This window comes from Gobio gobio, assembly GCF_949357685.1.
Source record: "Gobio gobio genome assembly, chromosome: 15".
Classification (NCBI taxonomy): Eukaryota; Metazoa; Chordata; class Actinopteri; order Cypriniformes; family Gobionidae; genus Gobio; species Gobio gobio.
In genome coordinates, this window is record NC_137108.1 from 27031937 (window position 1) to 27051348 (window position 19412).

Sequence of the window (19412 nt, forward strand, 5' to 3'; positions counted from 1 at the left end):
AGAAATGAATTGAACTTTCCATCACTTGCACTGTGGGACTTTTATTTTGAAACTGAAATGTATTTCGTCGCACATGAAGATGTAAATGTAGCGCGCCAGTTCACACAGTTCAGTTTTGCAGCTACAGTATAAGATTTTAAAAGTATTTATTCGCTAGAAAGCGACAAGTATTAAAATGTGGAAACTGCAACCAACCGAAGCTGGAGGTAACGTTTTATGTGCAAAATGAGTCGGTTTTTCGGTGTTTTAGTGTACTACGACTGTACGTATAATCCAGACCAACTGCAAACCATTCACGCAATAAAATGGTCATGTAATATTGCTGTTTACATAACATGTCTTCCTGTTTATGGGACTTCTAAAGTCATATATACAATCACGGATAGACATAGAGAGGTAGAGTGCACAATCAGTGTGTAAAAGTCTTATGTTATTAATGTCAAGATTTTCATTGTGCTAACATCAAATTAACTAATTTAATTTCACCAGGTAGGGGTTGTGTATATCCCACTAAAACAAACCGAATGGCTTTAAAAAGTTAGTAGTAGTATTTGATTTTTTCCTGGTCACGATTTTAGGCAACTGTAACGTTAATGTAGAGTTGAAATAAAAAAAAAATTCCCAATAAGAAGTATGAATAATTGATTTTATGGTTGAATCATTCAGTTACGCATTCAAAACGTGGTTCTGGGTTTCACAGTTGTCAGCCACAAATGTCACCACTGACATGTTTACATTTTTAATGATTAGTTCTATGATTTATATTAGACAGAGCAATCTTAATAATACATCAATAACAGACCCCTGAAGTATTTTATGTACCAGATATGGTATGTTTTACATACTTCATTTTCTTGGAGCTTTGACGCAGACATCATCTTTATGATGTCATGTAAAAACGTTCACATGAAAACAAGACAGTCAGCTTTCATTAATGGAAAACTATAGTTCAACAACACTTTTAGACCCTTAAAAAGTAAATAGTGGTTACAAATGTGATTAAATTGTCTTTTTATTATTATTATTTACAGACAAAGATTTTGTCATTTAACAGGAGAAATTCCCCATGTTTCCAGTAATTATTGTCTGGATAGCATGGGAATGCTTTGATTCACTTTATTACTTTCTGTTTCTGAAGGGGAATGTATCGTTCTGCTCCCGGGCCAGGAGTATGTGGTCGGCCGTAAGAATTGTGAGATTTTGCTGTCCAATGATCAGTCCATCAGCCGTGTGCATGCCAATCTCACTGTCACTGAGCAGGTCAGTAACTCTGTGTGTTATGTTGGTTAAAAAAGGGCATCTGTCATTCTTATACAGTATGTACCAAAACCACAATGAGAGGTGTTTCTGGAGCTGCTTTTGGAGAATATGAATAGCACTTTTTTTAACATGCCTTTGATTTATATTGTTCAAATAATGATTTGCACCTTTCTTTCAGCATACAAAAGTCATCTTGACTTTGTTTTTCCTTGGCTTTCCAAATGGCACACTTTATATGCACTTACGGTCTTGTGGACTTACAATGGCTGCCGCGTGCATGTCTCCGTTAAGTCCACAAGACCGTAGGATGTCCCATTTGGCATTTTAGTTTTCAGAAGGATGTTCGCAAGCGCTTCCTTTGTGGTCAATATACACCATTGATGTGCATTTTTGCAGAGCCCACACTGAAGCGCGCTCCTCAGCAGACTTCTTCCGGACAGTCAAAGTGGCGTTACGTCATGAAAGTGCAGACTCGTAGAAAGACTGCGAGTGTTTAGGGTGCAATTTGAGACAGGGCCTTAAAGACGAGGCAAGGGATATGGAGGACGAAACCTGCAAAAACAGTAAATAAATATATAAATAAATACACTAAATTCTACATGGACAAATATATAAATAATTAAATGTGCGAGGAGATAAATAATTAAATAAAAAGTTTTTTTCCCTTTTAACTGTTAACTGTATGCCACCATTGGCTGAACGTTGTTAAAGCACCATGGGCTGACACTTGAAAACAGCAGTACGCTATCTGCTGATTCTTTTTTCTTCAGAGTAGATGCATCTATACACGCTTTAGGTTAGTTAGCAGCTACATTTGTTGTGGCTGTTGATCTGTTTGTCCGACTAAAAGAGCGCAGTAAAGTTAGTTATTATAGGTTTGATATTCGCTGCATATTCACCTAGGCTGTTAAAGGGATGCAAATTCCAATCAAGTGTGCAAAAATATAACACCCAACCATTCATTCAAATGAACGATATTTACAAAGTTATATAGTAAATGCCTAGTGGGCAGACTGACTTACTATATGAGCTTCTGCCAATATCTCGCCTGTACAATTTTTTTAATTTTTATTTTTAGAAAAAAATTGCCTGCTGTAATAAAATACTTTATATATAGGAATATATATGTATATATTTATCTTATATATATATTTATCTATGTAGAATTTTGTGGATTTATTTATTTATATATATTTATTTATTTATTGTTTTTGCAGGTTTCGTCCTCCATAAAGGGAGGCCGTGTATCATCATCAAAAAAAAAAAAGCGGGATGAGAAAATAATCGATATTACAAAAATAAAGCAAGGCAAATATTACCAAATGTGACATTAAAAAGTGTAAAAGTCACCTGTTTTTCTAAAGTAACACTGCCCAACAGCGACACCCGCTGGTGAAGTTACAGTGGGCGTACAGTGCCTCCTCTGTCCTCATAGACTTAAAACAGACACTCTAATACGTGCGGTGAGTTTAGTGGGGGGTAATTGCAAATTAATGGGGGAAAGTTACATGAAAGGAGGCAATGCCTCCATTGCGCTATGATTGGATATGATCAGTTATGATTGGATATGATATGATTGGTTTGTGCGATAGTAAGTAAACAACCCTTTGTCACGTCAAAATCAAACTTCAAATGGCCTGAAAACAGGATGACTGGCGGTGTTTTTAGTGAGCAATCAGCTTGGTGTCTGTGACCAGTGTGTACCAACTTGATGACTGCTGAAAATAAGTTGACTATTAAAAAGAAAACATTAGTTCACAAATAATATAAATTGTTTAAATTAAAATGTAAGTTGATGAAATGTATACTTGGTTTTAATAAATAGAACATTACATAGTAAAAAAAGTACAACATAAAATTGTATTTGCTCAATAAACTCAATAAACCCGTCCCCATCGTGATGACTCTGATCTTTCGAATATTCCTATTTAATATTTTTTTTGTTTAATCGACATGTCATCCTCAATAAACCCGTCTCTGGCGTGATGCCTCCAATCTAATATGACTTCTGACCTGTAAGGTTGCCAGAATAATAATCACACACTGTTTGTTAATTGGCCAGAGGAGAACTTTTTCTCCATTATACCACCTGATGGAGTTTTGCTTGCCACAGTCGCCTTTGGCTTGGCTTGCTCAGTTGGGGACACTACATTTTCAAGTAGATATCCAAATAAATGTAATGACTAAACTAAATTAACTACATCAACTAAATAACTGATCTGCCCACATTGTCACTGTATGATAATTGAAATTAGCTGATGACATCACCGTTTCAAATTCAAATTCTGTACAGCCGAATCAAATTCTGTTGCAATATTTTCCTGTTTAACACTGTGAAGCTGCTTTGAAACAATCTGCACAAGTCAAAAAGTTGACTTGACTTGACTTTCTTTTTATGTTATGTTTATTTAACCAGGAAAATTAAGTGTAACAGAAAAAAAAAAAATATATATATATAGATATATGATATATATAGAAAAAAATGTGTGGACTTTGCCTCCTCATTTTAAAACACCACCAAACACCACTGGTCTATAAATATCTTAGGTTGCTTAATGAGATTGTCTCAAAGGCAACACAGTGGAAAGTATTTTAAAAAAATCAAATTTTAATTACTACTTTCTGTTTTTTGTTATTTTGCTAATTACACAGCAGAACAGTAATCATATATGTGACATTATTTCCCCTTAGTCATTCTTCTTATTATGAATTCAGTTAGTCATTCTCGCTGTGAAGCCCTTATTTAAATTCAGGATGCAATATATTATATTTGTATAAGTTTTGGGGGGAAAAGTTATGAGAATTTGACTGAGAATATAGATTTTTATTGCTAAATGCATTTAGCAATACAATCTGTATTAAAAAAAAAACGTACTACAGGTATTTTAAAATAGTCAAAAATGATGAAATGTCACATGTCTATGTTAATTTAGTGCTTTGATAGATCACTTGTCATCTTTTAAACAATAAAATATGGTATTTCCACAATATTGAATTACATTACAAAAACGTGTTGAAAAGATAAGCATTTTAGTTCTGTCTAATAACCAGTTAATAACCAGAATAACTTTTTTAAACTAATAAAAATAACCTTTTCCACTCAACGTTTAAATACAATAATAATACACAATAAAAGTGTAAAAAGCAAACAAATGTTTTAAAGTTCAAACTGCACAACTATGAAGAATTATAATATATATGAATCTTTTCTCGGCTGGCATGTTTTAGTCCAGATTAAAATGTAACAAATGTGTAAGTCGTCTGAAAATAAATATTAAAGGGATAGTTCACCCAAAAATGACAATTACCACCCTCAAGCCATTCTAGGTGTATATGACTTTCTTCTGTGGTTGTAACGATACTTTAAAATCAGTCAGAGCTATAGCAATGTATATTCATATTTACAAGTAAACATGTCTGCCGTTTTCGCACATGTAATTGTCATCCTCTACTTTTCCGCTTATCAGACTAAAGAGCCTCGTGAGTGTATCACGCGTCGTTACTTTGAGCTAATAAAAGAAAAATACTGCAATTTTCTGGTGTTATTTATTTATTTTTTGATGGGTTGGGGCATTCTACAGCCCTTCATCAAACTTCTCAAAAGCCTGCCTCAAATTGTTTTTAATTAATGTGCAAATAAAAATAAAAAATAAAAAAAGATTACCACTATGTGCCTAAATTCTGATTGGGTGGCCAAGTCAAAACTAGAGCCAGCCCTGGATTTGATAGTTATGTCTATGTATCATGTTTAACTTGAGATGGTATTGCATTCTGTAAATGCGTGCTTGCAGGTGTCATGCTCTAGAGGGCCCCGTTTCCATTAAAGCTGTATGGATTAGTTGTTAGTAGTTCTGTGGTAAATCTATCGGTGTCTGATTTCTTGTTTTTATATTGTTGCCAGGCGATCACTGTGAAGGACAGTTCTAAATACGGCACTTTTATCAATGGTGAGAAGCTTGAGACTGGCTCCACAAAGACCCTGCAGACAGGAGACAAAATCACATTTGGAGTCTTCCAGAGCAAGTTCAGGTTTGTATGTCTACGCATTCCTTTGTGTATGTGAGGATGCTTCAGAAGTGGCTAATAGTGGTAAAGGAATTGATGAGTCTAAAATAAAACGTTTCAAACGTTCCTATGACGTTACTTCTATGTACTACAAATGGAGAATCTCTGAATGCACTACAAATGGAGAACCAATTGAGTACTGGTCACTTTTTTCCTTGTTACTACAATGAATGACTATTGATGCTTTCAAGCTTCAAAAAGGTATTATAAAGGTAGTCTATTAGACCTGTGTGTAGTTTTTCGGAGGTCATATGGAAGTTGAAGTAGAGAGTTTGTTTCCCCATTCAGTTTGGAGAAGGAGTGTGTTGTGGTGTGTTCCTCGTGTGTCGATAACGAAGGGAAAGCATCCCTCTCTCAAGATGTGCGCTCTATCGGAGGGCGACTTGTCAATTCCTGGACACTTGACTGCACCCATCTCGTCATGCCCACTGTAAAGGTCACCATTAAGGTAAGGAGGTCATTAACCTCTTAAGGACTATTTGATCCTTGAGGCTTTTTTCAGTTCTCTGATTAATGGCTAATTTACCTTCAAGGTACACTTAAACATCCACTGAATCGATGTCTCTCTCTTGGCAGACGATCTGTGCGTTGCTATGCTGTCGGCCTATAGTAAAACCTGAATTCTTTAGTGCGTTTAGCAAGGCTGTGCAACAGAAACTGCCACTGCCTGAAGCTGAGAGGTACAGAATGTTTCGTTTCTCTCTCGCTCACAGTTGCTTGTTCTATTTCATTGAAATATCTGCGAGCTAATGGCAATGTTTTGAACAGACATTATAGATCAGATGTTGCTGTGTTTTGTGTTGATCAGATTTAGGCCTCAGATTGATGAACCCAGCCTGGCTAAAGACAATGTGGATCTGAATACACGACCTGAGAGAAAGAGCATCTTCAAGGGGAAAACTTTTCTGTTTTTTAACTCCAAACAGGCAAGAGGGATTGTTTAACTACTACTAATATTATAAATTATACCATCACTGTAACTTTTGCAACTGTTAACATTATATTATTACGACTGTTATGCGCTACCATTCAAATGGTTGTTTTTGGGGGAAAGAAGTGAAGTCTTTTATTCAGCAAGGATGCAAAGAAATGGATTGGTAAAAAGATTTCTATTTCAAATAAATACATTTTCTAAAATAAGTAAAATAATTATGCTGAAGGTGAGGTACAATTCATATTTCTATATTAAATAACTTACGCAGTCATTTGAAACCTTTCTGTGAGACGTAAGTTCACAAACAGCTCGAGTGAATCACCGCGTGCGCGCGCTCTCTCTCTCCCTTTCAAAATGCTCAAATGGCTTCACATCAGCGCATCGCATCTGCACTATAATCGAGCTAGACAGTTGACACAGGATTTAGCACTTGCACAATCGAGGCACTAAAGTTTATCATTTGCATTTATTTTTAAGTCTTACCAGTGTTCAAACCGCTCAGCACTCGCGCGCTCTCCAGACCGCGAGCGCGCACACACACACACAGGCCATCTCACAAAAAGCTTGCGCTGAACAAATTGCGCTGAAATGGCCAAATACACACAAATGTATGTACTAAATGACCGTCTTGACGAGTATGCACGTAAACCCTGTCGTGACTCGCGAGTGAACATTTGTGCAACTGCACCGTATCCGTGTTCGCTCTTAAAGTGACAGCTGTCGAATAAACTGCTGCTGTCTCTGAGTTTTTCTTTGTCTTGTGTTGTTTGATGAACCTTTATGACACTCACTGCTCTTGAATGACTAACTTTTGCAACCTTAAGAGTAAGGATTAATCTAATTTAATTTATTCAGGGAAGACCAATATTAATTTACATTTCTTATTAAATGTCTTTAGTATTTCTTACCTTAATACTAATGTTAGACCTACCTGAAAATTTGTTTTTAAAAACAAAAATGCACTGCATGATCAAATATTTAGGTGAGATAATTGTATACATTTATTATATACATTTATTTGGGAAAGATGGCCTACAGTAGCCTTAAGTTATCTAATTTTCTAAAATAAACACTTGGTGTTTCTTCAAGATCTTGACTCTAGCCTATTTCTACAGTTTTTTTTCCTCAATACAGTTAATTTAGAGTTAGTTTCATTTCTACAAATGGTGCAAAATCTGCACGATTATAGATAAAAGATTGCCATTCTGTGATCGGCAGTGATCGGCAATTGGCAGATCATGATCTTGGTGATCAGTAATCGGTGATCGGCCCCAAAAATTCTGATCAGAGCATCTCTACAATAAATACAAGAATATCTTGTAGAGCAGGATGTATAAGTTGGTTTGGCTGCTGGCATCGTACTGGAATCTGGCCTATTTTACTAAATATGAGGCCAAAGGATTGTGTTATTGTTCTTTCACTTTCATGTTCCTTATCAAGTCACCAGTTACTACATACAAAAAGAAGTTGGCTGCATCTCAATCAGTTCTCTAGCTCCCGAGCTTGTGAATTAGTATACTGTGTAAATGAATTCGGGCACTGGTAAGGACAGTAAAGAATGCTGGCTCACTACACATTGGGACACTGATGACTCTATTTCCGGCGACGTGACAACGTCCTTATTGTACAACAGCATTACTGGTATATTACTGAATAATAGCAGAGCTGATATCTTTCTGACATTACTTGTAATGTTAATTAAAGTACATTATGGTAAATACTTTGCTTGTTACAAATACTGTACGTGCAACATTTCAGCCGTAAATAAATTATAAATGTTAGCTAGCTTTTTTTCATTAACTGTCTAACGATGTATGTTTATGCTATAATATAATAAAATAATGATTTTTATTTTTAAAAACATATCGTGTCGTTATCGGTCGTTATTTGTAGTGAGTTGGCTCACGTGATTTAAGTTTCGTGCTTCAGAACTTCCGTTAAGGGAACATAGTCAGCATCGATGCACCCTGGATTTCGCGGTGCACTGTGGGACTTTTTAGGGAGGGAACGTTTCAGTGCACTGGAAGGATACTGCGATTGAGACAGCCCTTAAAATGGCTGACTCCCTAATCAGTGCCCTGACTACTGAACTAGGGAGCTGATTGAGATCTTTTCACACCCACAGCTGTGCAGATGTGTGTTAAGTATTTCCACTACCAGACCCGAAGACAGAAAAAACATAGAAAAAACTCCTTAATTTCTACTTTATTTCTCTATTATACTGTAATGTTGGAAAATACATTACGGTCTCTCAGTTACAAGCACGCTGACCTTTCTTACCAATTTCATGTATTCTTTATCTTCGATCTTTGCCCCCAGAAGTTCAAATTAGACATGCATTCATTAGGCTGTTGCAGTGAAAAAGTTTGATCATGTCACATAGGAGTTTCTCCCTGCTGTTCTGTATTAATCAGGAGGTGTAAAACAGTGCTGATTAGCTCAGAGTAAGAGCAGACCATGTGAAGTCGAACAGCTGGTATATTCTCTGTAACCAGCAGGTTCGTTTGTGAGTGAATACCTGCTGATAGAAACTACAGCAGTGCAGTGGGGTCACATGGTCGTTTTTCTCTTTAGTGGTTTTGTGGGAGAAGTGTGTAACCTCTGGAAAACCAGAATGAAAAGTTTTTCCAAAAGTTCAAATTTAGTTCCCTTGCGATACTACACGAGTACTGTGTTGTTTCGTCTTATTAAGCCTAATAAGACAAGACGCCTCGCAGTACTCATGTAGTATCTAAGGGAACCGGGTTTTTTTTATATTCCTATATAGTTTAAATACATGTTTATTTCAGTTTTAGTTTGACAAATTTTATCAAATTCAGTTAAATTTGTTTTATCAGTTGCAATTTTTTATTCAGATTTTTTTATATTCTTGTTTAAGTTTATTTCATTTCAGCTATATTTAAATTAACACATTTTATTTTATTTTTTCTAGAATGATTTTTTACTAAAGTAAAAGGCTAACGTTTTTGATTTATAAATGTTTGAAGTATAAAAAAGTTCAATTCCTTATTAAAACAAGAAGTTTAAGGCTCTATTCTTTTTAATAGACAACATGGCAGTTTAGTAGTAGTTTCATTTGCAGTTTAATTTTCCCTCTTGCAGTACATAGCTGTAATGAAAAAATCCTTGTAATCCCAGTTGAAATACAGCCAGAGTAGTCACTGATGTTTTGTGTATCTTTTCAGATGAAGCGTTTGAGTCTGGCAGTGAGTTGTGGAGGTGGGGTCTGCCAGCTTTTGGACGAGGGTCCTCTGCCCGTTTCACTCTTGGAGACGAGCAGCACTTGTGTGGTTGACATGATGTCAGGGAACTCCCAGGCTGTGATCCCTCCGAACTCCAAGAAGTGGGTGGATTCTGTGGCCCAGATTCTGCACAGGTGTGTGTGTATTTTTATAGTCTATCTATGCTGTCTGTTACTAGTTCAGACATGTCTATAGTAATTATTCTGTATATTGAGTAATATGATAAAGCTTTTCAAAATTTTTGTTTGTTGATTGATTCCATTTTGTAATGTTGTATATATTATGGAAAATATAGTAAATGTTTTACTTTACTGTTTTATGCAGTTCTACTCCGCTCTAAATTCTTTGTTTTGTCTTGTTCACACAGAAATGGCTTGCGCTTTATCACAGAATCTGAGATCGGATTGGCTGCCATTCATGTCAATAATCAAACATACTGCAATCCCTGTTCGTCTGTTCAATCTGGTGGGTTTACACACACTTACATACACATCTGGTGTAGGACTGTTTTTAGTAGTGTTTTCTCGGTATGTTAACGATGATGACTGAATAATAATGAATATGATGATGATTGATTTTTTTTAATTGTGTGCATAATGGTCCTTTTATGGCAGTGAATTTGAGAAGTGGACTTCCTGCTGGCCAAAAGGATTGGCTTTACGCACAAACCTACACATCAATAACAATTTCTCAACATTTCTTCCCAGAATCTGTGGACGTGAAGCCAGTCATTGCTGCAGCAACACTTTCTCAGAACACTGCCGTAGATGAGACGGCGCTCGCGGCACCTTCCCAGAATATCACAGCCTATGTGGTCAACACTGAGGTCTCTCAAGATCAGAGCAGGTAAAATTCTGTGCTCTGATTCATACAGAATACCGGTGTCATGTGGTGCACATCTTCAAGAATAGAAATAAAAAGCTAAATGAACCACCTAACATCTCCAGATCTGGGTTGGGTTACACCAGCCATTTGTAAGTTCTTTCTTAATTGTAGGGTTGGCAATTTTCGGAGAGGCTTGCAATAGCGAGCTAGCTTTGAAAGCTTAAGATCCCACCTTCCCTTCAGAGCATTTTCAAAAGTCACGTCTCCTTCAAAACACATGAACGGCAGGGCAACAAACAAAAGCATCACAAGAGACGGCATCAAACTACCTCGTGTCTCACGTTTACTCTTAATGATACAATAGCAGCCTTCTAATACATGAGCAGACGTTGTGTTGAAAGGCTGTGAATTTCAGTTTATCCTTCATTCTTCTCTTGTCTTGCGGTAACGGTAAAATATTTTTATTATATTATTATATGATACATATTTAATCATGAATAACAATAGGTATTTTTGTAAAATAACATGAAGCTATTTTAAATGAATATGGTTCAATTTAACCATAAGAAATTACATTTTATTATGACTGAGTTATTTGACGTGCACAACACGAATGTAAATATCAGCATTATCATATTTGTCTAAAAGATTCAAGTCTGTCGGGTAAAAAAAGCTTAATGATGCAAATCAGTCAGTTGCTGTTTTATTCTAACGGTTACTCCTGGTTGGAGGCTTCCTTAAATGTTTAGTTTATTCATTGAGTTACGTTTCAATGGTGCAAAGTTTAATGGTGCAATGCGAAAATATTTAGTAGTGTGTAAGTTTATTTATTTATTTATTTATTCTTTATTTGACAGGGTCAATGGACAATACAATATTACCCCAGAATTAGCTACAAAGCTAGATTTCATCTGTTGTCCCTGGGCAGGAGTATACCAAATTATCAATAAAAATACCATACAGATTAAATACAATAGAATACAAAAAAAAAAAAAAAACATATTCAAAAATTGTTTACCTTGTATAATTAATGATCACAAACCTGACTTGCCTTTAAAAATCTTTTCAAATGTAATTTAAACTGGACAAAGGTAGTACACTGTCTAATATCAGTTGGTAAGCTATTCCAGTTATTAACAGCCTTTATAGAAAAGGCTGATCGGCCAAAATCTGTTTTTCTAAAATGCGCTTCACAGTCACCTCTTAACGAGGCTCTTGTCGGTCTTAAACTGTCTTTGCGCGATGAAACAAACATCTTTAAAGGTGGAGGTGCAAGATCATGCACAATTTTATACATTAAACTACAGTTGTGAAATACTACAAAGTTATTAAAGCTAAGAAGATAATGATTTTGAATTATAAGACAATGATGATGTATGTCAGGTTTCTTATCAAACACTTTTATAGCACGTTTGTATAGACTATGCAAAGGTCTAAGAGTAGATTTTCCTGCTTGGGACCATGAAGTAATGCAGTAAGAGAAGTGAGGAAAAATTAAAGAGTGTAGAAAGATTCTTGCAGCTTCAGCTATAAATGTAAAATTTCTAAGTTGGGGTGTAACTGTACAAACAATTTTTTTAACATGCTTTTCAAATGTTAAGTGAGTGTCTAAAATAACTCCAAGATATTTAAAATCTGATACAATTTCTAATCTTTCGCCATTTACTAATATATCTGGTATAACCTCCTCCATCTTTCTAATCTTAAAGTACATACAAGCAGTTTTCTGGACATTTAACGATAGACAACACAGATTAAGCCAGTCTGAGATTTTGGTCATGACAGCAGATAATTTTTGTGATACCTGTTCAGTTGTTTTATCATGTACATAAATCACAGTATCGTCTGTGTACATTTGAATAGATACATCAAGACAAACATCTGGAAGATCATTCAAGTACAGACTAAAAAGTAGAGGTCCTAGTATGGACCCCTGTGGTACCCCTGTTGAACAGTGTCTTATTGAAGATATACGTGTTTTAATCCGGGTGCATTGTTTCCTTGATGTAAGATAAGACTCAATCCATTTCATTGTTCGCATAGAAAAATTTAAATGAGTTAATTTAGATAATAAAATATTATGGTTTAACGTGTCAAATGCTTTTTGCAGATCGAGAAACACTGCACCCACAACCCCACCCTTATCTAATTTTAATCGCACTTGCTCAATGAGATAACACAGCAGTTTCCGTGGAATGCTTTTTACGGAACCCAAATTGCATAGGGCACAATAAATTATTTTGTGTGTCTAAAAAATTTACAATTTGCTCAGTTACTACTCTTTCTGTTATTTTAGATACAGCTGACAAAATTGAAATTGGCCTATAATTTTCTACATTTAGTGGATCACCTGCTTTGAAAACTGGGGTAACTATCCCAGTTTTCCAGCAATTTGGAAAAATAGATTGCCTAATCGATAAGTTCACAAGATGTGTGATTGGTACTACAAATTTTTCACAATTAGTTTTTTAAAAATTACAATTTAACCCATCTATATCTTTAACGTATGAGTTTTTCAAGGTTTTTATAATATTTTGAATCTTATTCTCTGACACTGTTGTTAAATCAAAAGCAGGTTCCGCTGAGTTAACAGAATTAGGTTAGCTATATCTGATACCAAATTCAACAAATCAACAAAATAATTATTAAAAGTATCTATAATTTCATCAGGTTTATTAAGTATTCTTCCTTCAACATTTAGTTCTGAACATTTAGTACATGATTTAGATTCTTTCTTTATCAGTTGATTAATAGTTTGCCACACCTTTTTGCCATTTCCTTTAACCTCATTTAATATATTAATAAAATATTGCGCCTTAGCCTGCCATAATGTCTTAACCACCTTATTTCTTAAGCTATTAAACATTAGTCGAAAGTTGTAACTTCATTTCCATTTAAGTCCAAACTAGGCTAAGCTGTAACTTGCGTACAGCTGGTGTAACTGGCCCCTGAACTTCAGAATAATAACCTAACATTTTAAATGGTGTTCAAATTATCCTTAAATTATACCTTATAACTTGAAATAGCCTTATTTTTACTGATCTATAATTTAACCAGACTACTTTTTTTATCTTAAAAAAAATTAACTAGACTGCTACTTTTACGAAATGATGTAACTTTACTTTAAAAATTATATATATATATATTAATATTTTTTTTAATAGATCAATTCAAAGTCTGCAGACCAGGGTTTGAACACCACTGTTTTACAGCAATACTTGTAAATAATGTTAATAAGTAGTGTTAATATAAAACTTTCGTATAAATTGAGTCAATGTTCATATTTTCAGAATGGTTACTAGTGGGATCAGTGCTGTTGGGGAGACTCCTGAGAAGACACGTCCCACACAGAAGGCCTCCACACAGTCAGCAACCAATAAATCCTCATCCCTCGGCCCGGAACCTTCCACTTCCCGCATCATCAGTGAGACTGTGAGGTCATCTGAGAGCTTCAGCATGGTTGAGCCTGAGCGGAGGATGAAGAAAGGTTCCGCTCGTTCGGGCAGGGGGCAAGTTGAATTTGAAGGTTCTGCGAAATTGACTGCACCTCCCAATGGCAGCACCACACTAAAACAGTCCCCCAAGAAACAGACAGCCCTCACAAACTTCTTCCAGCCTGCCGGCAAGAAAAGGCAAGTCTAATGCCACAGCACAATCACTATGGCCCTGTTTACACCTGGTGTTAAGATGCGTTTTGTTTCGATTGGATCACAAGTAGACGAGGGAGACACATACCTGTTTACACCTGGTCTTTCAACCACTTCTGTCCTGATTTCTTCAAGGGGAGGGTCTATGGGCTGGTAAATGTATGTTTTTTTCATATCTTTCAATCTAATGGACAATATAAGCTTGCACAATTTATATGTGCGTGCACTTGGAGAACATGGAAAAACATATGCTGCTCTCATTCTGCTCTGAAAGCCGCAAGACCATGCCGAGCGCGGTGAGTGCGTGTTAGAGATCAGGAATGGTGGGAGAACATTGTGCTTGGTACGTTTTTCGTCTTTAAACCAATCCAAACGGTTTCCAGCATTTTAAATCAATTTAAATTAAGTTTAAATTAAATTAGGTCTTTTGCAGCTGTTCAAATGCATTGGACCACATGAGTCTACACTACAAAAGCAATCCGGTCGAATGCATTTTCGACTACCTCTAGAAGTGGTTGAAAGTGGACAAGGTCAAAACGCTTTAGACCCTGTTTACACCTGTATTTAGCATCACCCTCGTGATCCGATCGACCAAAACGCATCTTAATACCAGGTGTAAACAGAGCCTAAGGCTACATTCACACTGAAAGCCTTAATGCTCAATTCTGATTTATTGCTCAGATCTGAATTTTTTTTTTTTGGCTATTCACATTATCTTTTAAATGTGGCCAATATCAGACTGACCCGCATACCCAAAAGAATAACAAAGACGGCATGCCGCACGCTGCCATACGGAAGTAAACACGGAGGTTACTGAAGTCAGCATTTACTCATTAATTTATAAGGTTATGTGCTGCGGAAGACAGCAAATTTGTGTGCAAGCGATAAGGAGGATGAAGAGAAAGAGAGCAACTTTTTTCTGTGCAGTTTTCAGAGCTGTCACTGTAATACTTACGAGTATAACAGCTCACCGGTAGAACTACTGAACTTTAAAGAACTACCAGTATATATGAATTCCGATATGACTGAGGTCGAATTGCAAAACATCTGACCTGTATCGGATTTAGGACCACATATTGAAGTGGCCCAAATCAGAATAAGAAAAGATTCCATGTGGTTTATGCTGTTCACACTGTTAAAAAAAAATCGTAGGTGAGCAATTTTTTTTTTATTTGGGCCACTTTTGCCTGCAGTGTGAATATAGCCATAGGCATTTTAAAATAACTCTTTTCTATTTTAAGATATTTTAAAATATATTTTAAGTTTTTTATAAAGTTGGATTTTCAGCAGCCATTACTTAAGTCTTCAGTGCCACATGATCTTTCAGAAATCATTCTAAAAAGAAAAAGGTCATTCTGAAAAAATGTGTCTCGGTCCCCTTTGGGTTTGAATGATTTATGAACGCAACACGGAACAAAGACATGTAAATGAACCAAAAGCTGGAAGATGAGACCCTAAAAAGGACAGAATTCTCACGTTGTGATGTTGCCATCACAGTTCGGCACAGGCATTAGAACCGCGTCTCCTCGCAGCAGATCGTTTGTGTGTGTGACGGAGGGATTCTTGCCGTTGTTTTGACTACATTTTATAAGCTTCTCTGCTGGTTAAAATACCATCATATGTAGGCTACACACATGCAATGAGTGCATTTATGTCTGAATGCTAAGCGGACCAGGACCAATTTTATTTATTTTTTGTTCTGGACCAAATTAACCAAGCGGCAACAAGTGTGAACACACCACTGACCCTAAACTCTAGAATGGTAGTGTAGGTTATGTGAAGCACACACATATGAAGTTAATACAACTTCATTTTTTGTTTGTTAGGCCTTATGACTTCTTTTAATCATACTTCATTCAACTACATGCATCATTTTCTGTCACTTTTCTCATTACTTTACATATTGATAAAGCACAAACGTAAAAAATAAAATATATATATATTTTTTAATGAAAAAATAAACCAAATAAATAAATTCCTTATTCTAGATAAGTGATGTTCGTGCTTCGTAGTGAGATTGAATTTATTTATTTGGTTTATTTTTTAATTAAAAATATATATATATTTTACTTTTTACGTTTGTGCTTCATCAATATGTAAAGTAATGAGAAAAGTGACAGAAAATGATGCATGTAGTTGAATGAAGTATGATTAAAAGAAGTCATAAGGCCTTAAAACAACTGGCTAATGTGTCTCAACTGACCACTTATAATCAGATCACCCAGGATGGACATGAATACCAGGTGTAAAGGGTCATGTGACAATATTTTCCGTTGCAATGTTGCATGATGTAAGAACCATTTTGTGAATATGTTTTGTTCATGGTTGCAGACCCCGTGAAGACCATGCCAATTCTGCCCAGACCAAAATCTTCAGAAAAGACGGTGAAGAGAAAAAAAATGAGATTCAGCAAAACTCCTCCACCAGTAGATCTTACAAAAAATCGCATACTGCCCAAAACCAACACAGCTCAGTGTCAACATCTGAGTTTAGTGCAAGTCTGGGTCAGGCTTGTGAGTCCAGTCAAAGCTCTGGCAGCAAAAAGAGGAAAGAACCAGAGCTTGACGTCCCATCAGGCTCGGAGGAACCTGCAGCAGCTGCTGAATTAGAAATGTCCCTTGAAGAGCTTGAATCCATAATGTCCGAAGAGATGGATCAGCCTCCGTGTGCTGCAGCTAATAAAAAACAACGTCTTGAGTCAGGACCAAACAGCACAATCAATAACCCACAATTACCCAATCAGCAAGAGGACACAAGCAGAAAAGGCACAAAGAATCAGCAAAGCTGTGCCAACAACATTCAGAACTTGCTGTTGGACAGAACAGGCCCAGCTGCAACAAATCAGGGCTCTGAGAGGCAGTCAAAGAAGTCACCCAATCAAACGCCAGATCTGGAAGCACATAGATCAGCAAACAAGGGGAAAAGACCCGAACATGAAGAGGTCAAAGAGGAGGAAGTGTCTTTTGTTGTGGTACGACAGCTATAATTTGTTTCATATAAATATCTTTTCGGTTTTTATCTGCAGAACAGCTAGTCCCATGTTTGTGTTTTTGTTTCAGAATTCAAGGGCTCAAAATGGCATTTCCCAGCAAAGTGAGGCTGTAGCCAAACAGGAAATGCAGGTGAGAGGTTTTAATACAGATGTAAGTCATGAGTCGGTTTGACCTGCACTACCTAATAATATCTTTTCAGGGTTTCATAAGGGTCATGATCACTATGTTCACCCTGTTTTCCCTCAGAGTGTCTTGCAACATGTTTGTGTACTAAAATCTCTTTTGTTCTGAAGGCCTCGACCTCCAAATCCGGATCCGAAAATGACCCAGAGCTGCCTAGGAGTCTCCTACAGGTTCAGTTTAAATCGCTGACTGTGAGCACCTCATCCAGATCAAGACCTGGCCCGCTACAGTCCCATGACCCCAATGACAAAAATGTCAAAAGGTTCCGCAAGGTCTGAGCAAGAGTCCCGTGCATGCTTCTGTAATATTATGGCAAAGCATCACAGTGTCTGTTCATATAACATTTTGAATGGCTTCTGTGTGTTTGTGTGAAGAAAAATATCCCTGGATTCAGTGGACTGCCCAACATTATTGGAGGCTCGGATCTGGTGGCTCACAATCGCAGCAAGAACTCTGAACTGGAGGAATGGCTTAGACAGGCAACAGAGGTGAGAGGAACAAGAAACCACGGGAAATTGAGGTTATGGAGGAAATTTTATTAGCTGAAATTATATATTTAATTGTGGGTGCTCATTTTCCCTCTTTTTTACAATATTTTTTTGCTCACTTAAAGTTCATTTTTAAAAACATCAATAATTGAATAACAGTGCACCCCTAAAAAGAAATGTAACTTTTTTATGGCTGTTTTATTCACAACCAAATGACTTTTAGCTTTTATGTCATCAAAGTACTGCATATAGGATTTTTTTTGGTTAAATATTCATCAAAGCATAAAAAAATGCACAGTAGTTGCAGTTGCATAATTATCATTGTGATTTGTGTGTGGAATGTTAAGGACCCTGGATACCGAGTTGAACATCAACACTGATAGCAGTAACTTTTTTTTTCTTTGAAAACTAAAAGCAACAATAGCAGAACAAACTGAGCTGTCGTCCATCCGCACAATTGTGCAGATGTGAAACTTAACCTGTTGACTTGCATCCTTACTTTCGAAAAACGACATACAAAATTACAGTCGCTAGTAGATGTAAATGGTCCTTTCGATTGATGTGTATTTTGTCATGTTTTAATTAGTATACATTGGTTCATTTATGCAGTGAATGACAGTAAACATAGAAAGCGGTCACTGATCCGCACATTGACAATATCTTGCACAATTCACTTAAAATACTATCAGTGACTCAAAAACTCAACGCAGGATGGTTGCGCAAGCATTTTGTTAGAGCTGTGCACTTCTGTTGACTAGTGCAGTTTAATTTTCACTTTTTAATGGTATTTCCAGCTCCTAAATAAAACAAGCTGTCTGAATAAGAGGAAGGACCACCTCAAAATGTAGATTTTTAGATTGAGTGACAATCTAATTGAAATACATTAACCTCACTAGTGACATGACATGTATTTTCTCTCTTTTAGGAGGAAAAACAGAATGAACGGGAGGAGAATTTGGGAGATGATTTGTTCAGGTATGCAGTCTATGTGCTTGTGCAGACAGTAGGGCATAAAAAAATGGATGAGGGGAGGGGCATGGATCAAACAAACAGAATCCAATGGGTGACGTCAAGTGAGACGTCAGCACTTTTAGTGTTCTTTTGAACCCTGACTGATATTGTTTGATCCCAGTACATTTCTCACCCTCGTCCAGACAATCGCCACCTGCCTAAACTAACACTTCATTCAACAAGACACTGACCTCTGACCCCAGATATCAAGGCTCACAATGAGACAATAACCTTTGTGATGGCACACTACGGGCTTAGTCTGGAGTGGACTGGCTGAGACCGGTTTAAGCGACAGGATATTCTTATGCACTGAGGCAGGCCGGGCAGAACAGGGTCAGACAGGCGCTCCGATATTTGGCGGTAAACTTCTACAGCTTCGACATGCTAGTCCCGCATGCATTTTCTGTGAAGCTGCTTTGAAACGATGTGTATTGTGAAAAGCATTATACAAATAAATGGGAATTAAATTGAATAGTCTTGACTTTGAAAAACTTAACTCGAACACAGCACGTTTCTTTCTTAAAGTCACAGACACTTTTTATTAACTGCATCTTATCAACTGTGTGTTCTGGCTGCTGATGAGCTAATGGGCCTGATCCACCGGTGTCACGGCATCACGCATGAGTTCTTGATGGGGGTGTTTTCTCCTTTTAGCAGATCCTCCATTTTCGCAGAGCACGCTTGGAAATTATGACGTCAATGATTTCCCAACTGCTTTTAAGTCATTGTTCACAGTTGAGGTCACGCTGGGCTGTGAAGACCCA

General features: G+C 36.6%; 1 protein-coding gene across 1 annotated transcript in view; it reads left to right on the forward strand.

Moving 5' to 3' along the window:
• The window catches only part of nbn (nibrin), a 20327-nt gene continuing 915 nt past the window's right edge, over positions 1-19412 (forward strand). Inside the window, exons 1-15 of the mRNA XM_079837393.1 lie at positions 1-206; positions 1139-1260; positions 5162-5289; positions 5614-5773; positions 5902-6005; positions 6134-6251; positions 9445-9635; positions 9869-9966; positions 10209-10347; positions 13617-13958; positions 16305-16944; positions 17033-17095; positions 17260-17421; positions 17524-17637; positions 18563-18612. Coding sequence (XP_079693519.1) covers positions 176-206; positions 1139-1260; positions 5162-5289; positions 5614-5773; positions 5902-6005; positions 6134-6251; positions 9445-9635; positions 9869-9966; positions 10209-10347; positions 13617-13958; positions 16305-16944; positions 17033-17095; positions 17260-17421; positions 17524-17637; positions 18563-18612 — 2462 coding nt within the window. The 5' untranslated portion in view covers positions 1-175. The remainder of the gene's footprint in view (positions 207-1138; positions 1261-5161; positions 5290-5613; positions 5774-5901; positions 6006-6133; positions 6252-9444; positions 9636-9868; positions 9967-10208; positions 10348-13616; positions 13959-16304; positions 16945-17032; positions 17096-17259; positions 17422-17523; positions 17638-18562; positions 18613-19412) is intronic.